Consider the following 11,313-nt stretch of genomic DNA (forward strand, 5'->3'; position numbering starts at 1 on the left):
TCAATCCTCCTACCTGAACATTCTCCTTGGCTCTATAAATGAGGACCGCCAACATATCTGCGACAATGTTGAAAAGCATTGAAGACAGAGAATCTCCTCGCAATCCTGTCTGAGTCTTGAAATAGTGCCCTATATCATCATTGACCATAACTCTCACACTACCTCCGTGAACAAAAGTCATATGGAAAGCTCGAATTAACAACATTAAATAACCAAATTGTTCTATTAAATTGAAGAATCGTAATATAAACATCGATGGGGACGGTGGTAAATAAGCAAGAACACCGGTATAACACGACATTACTAGGCACACTACGTGTGTCTGCGTCACACGTTTCATGGGATGCCACCTTTTGCGTTGTCATCACGATACAATGGGCATTGCGCCATATAACATGTGGCGCAGAGTCGGTTGCGCCGTAAGATTATGCTCCACATGCACACACGGTATCTTACACGGCAAGCAAATTTCTCTATCAAATATGAACATGATTTATCGCTACCCTCAACCGAACAACACAATGGGATCACGAAACATGAACATAATTTATCGCCACCCTCAACCAAACAACGCAGCACGCCACGAGAGATCGGTAGGCCACCAGTAGAAACTTTCTGCTCCATTTTCTACTGCTCTCAATCTGATCAAATCAAGCTCATCAGACCGACAACAAAACTCAAAAGGGCACACCAAAGAGAGAGGAGGAAAATGAAACGAGAGGAAGTGAGAGTACACACAGGAGAGTGAGCGAGTGAGAGAGAGGCAGGAGGGGGCAGAGTCAAGAGGAACAACTACAACAACATCGAGACCGAGAGACGGAACGGAGAACGGCACCACCAACACAGACACAGCCCGACCAAACACAGCAGCCAGCAAGCCTCAAACCTCGCATCACCACCTGCATCCCCGTGGCAGCAGCAGCAGCAAGCCACCAGCCGCCGCCGCCGCCGCAGCAGCAGCAGCACCAGCAGCAGCGTGCCTCTCTAACCTTGCTGCCGCCGCGAGAGGAGCTCGTCCCAGCGGCAGCACGTCTCAGCAGCGGCGCCGGGAGACCAGCTGGAGATCGGTTTCTGCAGCACCTGCCTCCTCTCCTCCTCCGCGCCAGGGGGAGCGCGCGCGTGCGCCAGCCAAGGTGAGAGCTCGCTGTCCCCGGCCCAATCCCCCCAGTCTCGATCCGCGCCCACGCGCGCCGCGACCGGCAATGGCGGAGCGCGTCGCCTGCCGCCCAATGGCGCCCCCTGCCTCGCTGGAGAGGCTCCTGGTTGGTGATTCGGGCGTATGGAAGTTCGAATTCGGGGGCAAAAACCCTAGTTTCCGGTCGGAATTCTGGTGGTCCGTGTTGGATCAAAGGCCAAGCTGGGGATTTAGTTTGAGCTGCGCACTGTCGCGGCGGTGCACGTTTGGTCGCCCGGTGGACTTCCGGCGTGGCTTCTCTGCTTGCTGGATATTTCCTTGCTTTGTGCGTGGTGATGAGCTTGGAAGTTTAAATTTGGTGCGAAACCCTAGCTTTCTTTACCAATTGGATTGAGGTCGCGGATTGGATGAGAGGAGCTCGATTCCATCCGAGCTGCAGAAATAGCTTGAATCGTGTTTGGTCACTCAGTCGATGCCCTGTGATGTGGCTGCTGACTTGTTCGAGTTTGAATTGATTACTTAAGGTCTTCAGTGCAAATCCCCCATTTTACTCATTTCTAGGAATCAGGAGAAACTGTGTTGGAATCGAAGGAGCTTGTGATATCTCTGGTTTGAAGATATTCCTTTTCGGTTTTGTAGGCATAAGCTCAATGTTGCTCAGGCGATAGGTGATCCTGGTTTGAGTTCCAGGATTATTATTTGAATTTCTGGGTCGGAATTGAGTGTAAGGTTAACTCTACAAGCGCAGTGTGCAGAAATGCAGCGTGATTAGATCAGGGGAACTTGTGTTTGTGTAATTCTATTTTAGGTCTTGTTTGGAATAATTTATCCTTTTTCTTTTTCTTTTGCTGACCTGCATACCATCTCAGTATAACCAGTAACACAGTTCTGTTTCTCTCTATATGATTATTTAACAGTGTTGAGCTCATGATGCATAAAACAAATGTCTCTTGTCCTGTATTTCCATAAATTGTAGTTTTTTTGTTCAAAGTTCATCACTACATACTTTGTCTGTTTCAAGAAGTTTTCTTGGTGATGTTTTACCTGAATCCAGAATGTAACAAGTTCATTTTGCTACTATATTAGATCACTTTTGTAAATTTTAAGTGCATTCACAGATTTATACCACAAGGAGTTTATTGATGGTGTGTGTGTGTGTGCGTACGCGCGCGAGTGGGTGGTGGGGTGGGGTGGGGAGGGGAAGGGGCTGCTAGTTAAAGTTCTACACTGATTCACTATTCTTGGATAATCCCATGGTCCATTGACATTTTTTTTTCGTGCTCTTCTTGTTACTTTACACTCATACTTGTTATACTCCTAACTCAGATACTTGTTCTTTGCAGTAATTTTTGGTGAGTGGGCTGCATACGTAGATAGGCAGGACTGGAGGAAGAGTACAATATTCTCTGGATATCCAGTTGTAGATAAATACATTCTGGTTCAATTGTATTTACATGGAATCTCTTTCCTGAGAGATGCCAACATCTAAGCCACCATCGGTGCCACCGGCACCAAGCCTGCAACCATTACCATCATCTGCAGCACGACAGAACAGTCGTATTGACCTTCGTGAGATCAAGTCCAAGATTGTTAAGACGATTGGGCCAGAACGAGCAAAGAAGTACTTTCAACATCTGGAGAGATTCTTATCATCAAAATTGAGCAAGAATGAGTTTGATAAGCTGTGTCTTGTGGCACTTGGCCGGGAGAACCTCCCATTGCATAACCACCTCATCCGTTCCATTCTTTTCAATGCCTCTGCAGCGAGTGGCCCACCAGCAATTAATGCATCTAAAATGGCTGAGGATGTCACCAATTCAGAACATACAATGGTTCCACATGTCTGGAATGGTGACACTTTGAGCAAGCATGTCAAAGACAAACACTCATTGAGCAGAAGTGTGAACACATTAACGCAGCATTCATCACTGACTCATGGTGAGACTATCAATAGGGAGAATGGTGCTCCAAATTTGATTGGTTTGAAGAGATATACACAGCTTCGGCAAAGTGAGCATCTTGAGCCATTTACCAAGCGATCATGTATGGGGAAGGCACCATTGAATTTTCGTGGCTCTCTACATAGCAATGGACCTTCTGCTATAAATGCTAGAGATTCCTTGGGAGAAGAAATTACACAACATGCTCAAGTTCCGGTGCAAGCTCCAATTGGGATTCAGTTTGGCGGTGCTAATTTTTGCCAGGCTAAAAAACCTTCAGCCATTGCTTCTGTCAGTTCAGACAATAGCTCTATTTGTTGTTATGACCTTGGTGAACTATGTGATACTTTGTCACTTAGAAAGAAAATGGAAAAAGCAGCACAAATGGAAGGCTTGGAAGGGGTCTCAGTAGAGTGTGCTGATTTGTTGAATAATGGAGTTGATGTTTTCTTGAAGCAATTGATTGGATCTTGTGTTGAGCTTGTTGGAGCAAGGTCTCAACATGGTAAACTAAGCCATGCGGCATTGAAGCAACAGTTGGGCCGTAAGGTAGTAAATGGTGTATCACTGCAAAATCATACCCATGTGCAGGGTGGCATTATACCTCCAGGGACTAAGTCAATCTCAATGCAAGACTTAAAGGCAGTGTCAGAGCTAAACCCTCGTCTGCTTGGGGTTAACGCATCAGGGCTACTTGAAAAGATCAATTCACATGACTAATTGGATGGAGCAAGTTGGGTTTTTCACATTGCAAGATTGTACCAACTTGATGGTGTCTCTTGCTTCATGGCCTTTGTTTTCAGGTCATAACTTACTGAGGGTGGTGAAACCTGGAGAAGGCAGGCAGACTTTCTAGTTTGTACAGTATGCTGATAATGCTGTATCTAATATCCTGCGCAAATTTTGAAATAAGCAAAGTTCTGATTATCTTCTAGAAGGCTAGAGGCTGTATAATAGACCCATCCGTTGTCTGCATCCAAGCACCAGTAAAGAGGCATAAGTGCTTAACAGAACTATGGTGCAAGGCTCCAAATGAATTGATGAGGCATGACTCTGTAAGTGTTCTGCACCAGCATGTGCTTTTCACTTGTTACATTTTTAGCATGGATAGAACAGTATCTGATCATTTATTTGCAGCCAGTTTTGTTTCAGTATTGTTAGGAATAGAAACTATCTATCAAGAATATCCAGAAAACAGTTATAATGTTCTTGTCAGATAAAATTCCTTCTACATCAGAACTTATTTTTTTTCTACATCAGAACTGGAGGGAACCATGTTAAGGAACAAATTGGCAGATGTTTATGATGCACAGAAGTTATAAGATAAGACAGTGGGAACACCATTTTGTTAGCTACCCTTATGTCTTGGTTGTCAGCCCTGCTTTTGTTAGATCTTTATTCTTTTTCTGTTCGATTGAGTTTATTTAGTTTCGAGGGCTTAATACTGCAGTTATGCTGGTGTTGTTCTGCAATTGGTACTTGGTTGTTTTCCTTCGATGAAGTTGTAACCTGTGCTTAACTGGCCATTTGTCAAGAAGAGGAGGTATCCACTTTTAAAGTGGATAGGTGCATAAGATATCAATAAATAGTCATTAAAACACAATTAAAAAACTACCTTAAAATTTTTGTGAGCTCTCTTTTAGCAACCAAATTAAATTGAAAACTAATCAAGGCATTGTAGTAGCGGGAAGGTAGAACTTACCAAATTGGTAATTAATTAATGTTAAAAGCTGGCATGTATGTATGCATATGCACTTTACTACATGTGTACCAAATACTTGTGTATGCATCAGGTGTTCCCTGTTGTTTAAAGATTTAAAGTCAAAATTGTGAATCTTAGAGCCTGTTCGGCAACACTCCACTCCACGAATTTGTCAACTCCACTCCTTACATCTCAGCTCCCAACTCTACTTGCATATTTTAGAATTTTGTAAAACGTTCGGCCCCCAACTCCAGCTCTTCTACGCGTGCGCATGAAGAAAGAGAATCGGGGCAGGCAGGGACTACCAGATATTTGTGGGATTGCGTTTACTATTTTTTCTCTCAAACCGGCAAGTGGCGGGTAACGTACGAGCCATCGAGACGGAGCGCGCGGAGCGGCACTTTCCCAACTCCAGCAGTTTGTACTACCGGCCGCTCCGCTCCGGATTATGAAATCCACGGAGTTGATGCGTTCGGTGCGGCTCCGCCGGCTCCAGTAGCGGAGTTGAGGAGCGGAGGGCTCCCAAACAGGCCCTTAATATATTATTTAGCTTCTTACTTCATTAATATTCAGCCAATAGATGATCTACAAAGTTACAGTATCTACACCATCTTCTGATGGAAGTTGCAGTCACTGCAAGGTTTCATTGATGCTTAGACCCTGTCTGGGAGTCACTATTCAGGCTAGGAATTTGGAATTGGTATTTGGTCTTGTCCAATGCAGCTGTTTGCATGGTCGTGGAATTGCGAACCGGAAAGCATCCCAAATACTGCTTGGTATTTGCAACACTTGCGCACCCGACCCCGCGTTTCCGAGGTCGTAAGCACCGTATTCACTGAAATCACCCGTCCTTGCTTTCCCCTCGACCTTTCTGTCTCGTTGTTTTCGCTACCAGGACCTCCGCCTCGCTTGTCCTCCCCGCTGCCTTGCTCTCAGGACACCATCCGCCACTGCTGGAGTTCCCCGTCGACAGTCGCCGCTGGTTCCCCGCCCCCTGCTTCCACCCGTTTCTTGCCGACTGCCGTTGCTGGTTTCCTACCCCGGTCTCCACCGCTTTCCCCATATCTTCTTCCCCTCGAACGGTGCGACCTCTATGGCGGGATCGATCTGTGCGCGGCAATTCCCAGCGTGGGAGCCAGTGGCTGGTGTTGGAGCAGGGCACTACATGCCTCGACGTATAGGAGCTTGTGTGGCAGCTCAAACTGCACCTGGACAGCACGTACTGAACCTCTGTTGCCACCTTGTGGTGTGTTTCCCCGTCGGTGCCGCTCTTCAGCACGCCCAGCCCTCTATGCTCTAACACTTCGGCCATCTTCTCCTCCTACATTGGCAACCACCTGTGGTTGTGGTTTCTTCTCTCAAATTCTAGGATTCCAAAAAAAGGCAACTAAACAACATGCGGACATTAATCTGGCTTCAGTTCATTTTTTACAATTTCATGTGCCATCCAAACACTAGCATTGAAATCCCAAACCAACACCAATTCAGTCAGTATTGGAATTTGAGACCCAATTCAATTCATCCTGCCCAATATCACATCAAGACGGACCCTTAAGTTTCTTACTGCTGCCTGATGAAGTTCTAAATATGTTATGGACATTTTTTGTTTATCTGTTCAACCATTTCTATGGTTTGTTCCTGTTCTCATGGGATGCGTGTTAATAAATGGAAACATTTATTCTCCAAATCTTGTTGTCCATGCATGAAAACCCTTGCCCTCCAGTATCGTTATGATATGCATTTATTTTGGTATAAAATTGTTCTTCTCATAATTGATTGGACTCTAATAAAAGACAACAAAAGCAAAGATTCATTCTCATGTCTTTCATCTTTATGGAAGTTTAAGTATCTCTCGTTTCAGCCTTAAATCATATTTTTGGCACTCTTTGGTAGGACTGGAATATCACCAAAGAACTAGCCATAGACAGAGGTACGTGGAAGTTAGCTATCCACGTGCCAGAACCATGACTAGGTTTCGAGATCTTATGGGTTTCAACTCTAGCCTACCCCAACTTGTTTGGGACTGAAAAACTTTGTTGTTGTTGGTAGGTAGGTAGGTAATTGGTCTTATAATATGTTAAGTTAAACGGGTGCTTTGATGTGTTAAACATGTCATGGGTGTATTTGCAAGGATCCTTAGTCCCGATCAAGGTGTTTCTTACCCAGGTTGTGCAACGGCCTCTATGCGGCCTCACGACGGGAGCGGGAGAAGAGATTGATGAGGGACTTTGATATTTTCTGGGGAAGGGGAGTCTTGGCGCAGCGGTAAAGCTGTTGCCTTGTGACCATGAGGTCACGGGTTCAAGTCCTGGAAACAGCCTCTTGCAGAAATGTAGGGAAAGGCTGCGTACTATAGACCCAAAGTGGTTGGACCCTTCCCTGGACCCTGCGCAAGCGGGAGCTACGTGCACGTGGATGCCCTTTGACCGTTATAACAATGCTTCCTCTTATACAGAGGTGCTAGAGCGAAAAATGCGCAAAGTGCTTAAAAGGAAGTATGAACAATAACACCTAGACAAATTGAATTGTCTTTTATGAAACTAATTACCATAAGATCTAAATTTCTGCGTCTGCCATATGTTCTGTGCTGCTGTCATATTTTGTTTTAGGCACTTTGCACCTTACATAGGTAATTGGGCAGCTTATTCTGTAATCTCGGTTTAAAAGGAAAACCCGGCGAAAGCCGAGATATACAACACACCCTCATGGCCATCATAGAACATGGAAGCCTATTGCAGGGCACCCTCGGTCGACCTGACCACTAACAAGGTCTCGACACAAACAACTACACAACTCAACTGTCGGCACCAACCAACATTGTCATTGGCATCACCCATCACTCCCAATCTGATGACTTCAAGTTCACCTCGGATAAGCACCAACTTACTGAACATAACAGGTCACACCAGAGCAACAATGGCCCCAGCAAACAGTCGACCGACGCGTTGAGGACAAAGTGAGTTCTTATTTTGTCCATGAGCTCACAAGAAAAAGTTGCAAGTGCACTGACCTAGTCCAGCACATCAACCAGAGAGTGCCGCCCTTGAAACCACCCTTCGGGAGTCATTGTCACTGCCATGCCTCTCGGCACGCAGCTCTGGCTTGTGGTGGATAATAAGAAGAGACACCCAATTCGCACACTGGACCGTTGACATCGAGAGGACAAGTCGTGAACCAACTCCGTTCCCAACCATCGCCATTGCCACACGAATCGCAATGCAGCCAAGTAGCAAGCCACCATCCACTGGCCCCTCCATCCCGTGTCAACTCCAAAGATGAAGCCTCCAAGGAGGGGAACGATGTAGTGTGTCACCGTCATCCGATTGCTGTGAGCAAACAGCTTGAGTAAATCATCATGATAACGCCTTCATGAAGATAGTCGCTGTTGCCAACTCCAGCCATGGGCCGGAGGCAAAGGTTTCGCTCGGCATTGGCCCGGAACTAGTGAGCACCAAATCCTTCACCAGCTGCAGCCACCCCCACACATTACAAGATGCCAGCCTGCATGAGGCCTGCTCGGATCCAATGCCATAGAACCCACCCTGGATGTTTGGATGCCTCTGGAGCAGGTCATAGCAGATCACCACCCTCGCACTGTCAAGCTTAAACCGCCGCCTGCAAGCTGCCAGCCTGCTTACCTCCTTTTTTTTTTACGACAATATCACACACCCGGCCTTTGCATTACTAGGATGCACACATCCAACACCAATTCGCGCACACAAAGAATAACATTGGCAAAGAGCAAAGTCATACAAGAGTGAAGCTATGCCTAGGCGGAGGAAGAAGAACCCCGAAGTGATCAAAACAACGATCGACGAATTACAACAATGGGCATCTGCACCAACCGTCTCTTGACATCTGAACGACAATGAGAAATGTTCTCCTGCAGCAACGCCTCTAGGAAGGGAACGACGCTCAAGCGCCGCCATTGCCGGATCCAACCATCGAAGGTCAGATCCTGAGTTTTCACCCTGAAGATCAAGTCTGAGCAAATCCGAGCAATGCCTCCAACAAGGTAACGATGCAAAAACACTGCCATTGCCAGGTATAACTAACTAGGGTCAGACCTAGGGTTTTCACCCCGGAGCTTGATATCGGGTACTCAGGAGGCACACCAAATCGAAGTCATCATGTCTGTAGCCACCACTTTTTGTGATCCCAGCAGCTACATGCGTAACACTGTCTTGACGTGAGATGTCACGCAAGTGAAGACCATGACTGCACAAGTTGACAGTCGAGCCATAACAAGAGCCGTTCGCCACCAAAGGCACCAAACGACGAAGGTCACCATCGCACATGTGACAAAGTGATGATGGAGGAAGGTCACCGGCACCACCAAAATTCCAATTCTCGCGACACTCCGGTAGTCCCGCTCTGTGCATTATGGGTTGGCAAAACACATTTGTCATTGCCGCCGGATCTGAAGGTCCAAGACCTTCCCAGGCCGTTGTGACGACTGCCTAGCAGCGCAGGACCATGGTGCCATCCGTGCGGCTGAGTGGTGTACCGCATTGTTGGGACACAAAAAGCAGCCGCTGCCGCCCACGTACCTGCAAATGTGTGTGATTGCAGCCACCAATGCCTCGCCTACCAGAGACCGCCGAGCTGGCTGGAAACACCGCCGCCACCGCTGCACAGCCATACCCTCAGCTTCAAGTCACCGCCCATAGATCACATTTCGCCGCCGAAGGCTACCAGAGCAGAGACCTCCCTTTTGCTGCCTTCATCGACTAGTGTCGGGGCTTAGCCCGGCCACTGGTCTATAGCAGTGGCGAGGAGAAGGGGGGACGGGGAGGTCGGAGGCAGCGGCTATTAGGATTCGACCAGCTGAAGCGACGTTCAAGGACGAGGAGGTTGGAAAAAAGAGGGCTGGCGGCGCTAGGCGCGCCTGTGCTGAAGCGACGTGGGGAAGCCTTTACTCTTTTTTCCAACTAGGCAGCTTATAGTTAGCAACTGAAATTATGGCAGGTTTCTCTTTCCACAGTGAAACTTCAAGTCTCTGTTCCTTGCCACCATGATCTTCGTCATTCTCTTATATTCCTAGTTCAATGAGGATGGCTTCATAGCTTAGGCTTTGGCAAAAGGATATCAGCATTGGAAGCCACGGTAAGTGACTCTGATACTCCCTCCATTCCAAAATATAGTGCGCCCGCGCTTCCCGAGGTCTAACTTTGACCATAAATTTAACCAACGAGACCGACTGCGGCGGGAGAAAAATTATATAATTGAAAACTTCTTTTGAATACGAATTCACTGGTATAACTTTTGCTCCCGCCACAGTCGATCTCGTTGGTTAAATTTATGGTCAAAGTTGAAGCACGGGAATAGAGGAAGCACTATATTTTGGAACGGAGGGAGTACTAAAAGTAATGCGCCCCAGTATATTAAAGGGCAAACATCCCCGAGAGAACTGCGGGGCGATGACGGCTGTTTTAGTGTAGGGATGATACTATAAATGAAGATAAATATTTACATTGTTTCTTTCCGGAAATCACAGCAATTGCTTCTTTACATAGAAATGTTTGAACATAAAATGATTGGAACTGCATAAAAGCAAATATGGAAGATAGTAACTAATCAAAATGGAGTTAATAAAAAAATGGAGTTTCTGAAAATAATTGTGCTAAAATCTGAGTTAATGCTGCTGCCAAATGCTCTGATTTGCTGCTGCGCGCCTGGGCACTCAGCTATTCAGTATTTTTATTTTTACCTACTCCTGTCCCTACTATCAGGTTTAGGTTTTGCATCTTATTGTTTTTTGTTCGCCGAGGTTAAATACTTTCTTAATAGTTAGTGCTTTTTATTATAAGTAGTGTGCCATTTCTGATCGAGGTATCCTGAGGTTGGCGTGTGCATTTACAATATTTATTATGGAGTTGCAGCCCATTCCTTTTTCCTTTTTAGTTTTGCAGGATGATTCCCATGATTACTATCTAATTTAGTGCTTTGGGGCTACTTGAAAGCAACGGCTGCTAATTTCTCACCTTATATTGAATGTTGAAGTTGCAAAAGTCAGGATAACATTACCGTTTTGTGCACTTGGTCCTGCATTGTGATGGAAACGAGTGCTAGTGTTAGACTGTTAGTATTTGCAACTTTATAAGTAGTGTAATTGAGACTTGTTATTTCTTGAGATTGATGTAATTAACTGGGTATGCTACCGTTGAAAGATGGGTTCTTTGCCTGAATACCTTTTCCCTGCCCCATGTGATGTACTCCCTCCGTCCCAAAATTCTTGTCTTAGATTTGTCCAAATACGGATGTATCAAGTCACGTTTTAGTTTTAGTAGTAGGTACATCCGTATCTAGACAAATCTAAGACGAGAATTTTGGGACGGAGGGAGTATAATGGTATATTTCTGCGAGTCTTTTGTGTCTGAATTGGTATAGAAGTCTGCTTGCGAAGCCTAATATGTTTGCCAACATTTTTTGAAGCCTCCAGGAACCTTTGTTGTCTGCGGCGAATGTATCTGGCAGAGGATGCAAAGACGGCACAGAGCAGAATTCGGTCGCTATTTCCATGGAGCTGGCTGCCT

The 11,313-nt window shown here is 46.0% G+C and overlaps 1 protein-coding gene across 2 annotated transcripts; it reads left to right on the forward strand.

The window, feature by feature from the left end:
• The first annotated feature begins 751 nt into the window (after positions 1-751).
• On the forward strand, positions 752-11,313 carry LOC119363964. 2 transcript variants are annotated; one of them, XM_037629347.1, is made up of 3 exons: positions 752-1,133; positions 2,479-4,130; positions 11,213-11,313. In XM_037629347.1, exon 2 carries the CDS (start codon positions 2,611-2,613, stop codon positions 3,793-3,795), a length of 1,185 nt encoding a protein of 394 aa, XP_037485244.1. In that variant the 5' UTR covers positions 752-1,133; positions 2,479-2,610; the 3' UTR covers positions 3,796-4,130; positions 11,213-11,313. The 2 variants fall into 2 exon arrangements, with proteins under 2 accessions (XP_037485244.1, XP_037485245.1); XM_037629348.1 differs by having other exon boundaries at positions 11,220-11,313.

Source organism: Triticum dicoccoides, chromosome 2B (assembly GCF_002162155.2).
Source record: "Triticum dicoccoides isolate Atlit2015 ecotype Zavitan chromosome 2B, WEW_v2.0, whole genome shotgun sequence".
NCBI classification, from domain to species: Eukaryota; Viridiplantae; Streptophyta; class Magnoliopsida; order Poales; family Poaceae; genus Triticum; species Triticum dicoccoides.

Excerpts from the sequence above, each read along its gene's own strand:
- LOC119363964 (XM_037629347.1), top strand. The coding sequence starts at position 2,611 with ATGCCAACATCTAAGCCACCATCGGTGCCACCGGCACCAAGCCTGCAA.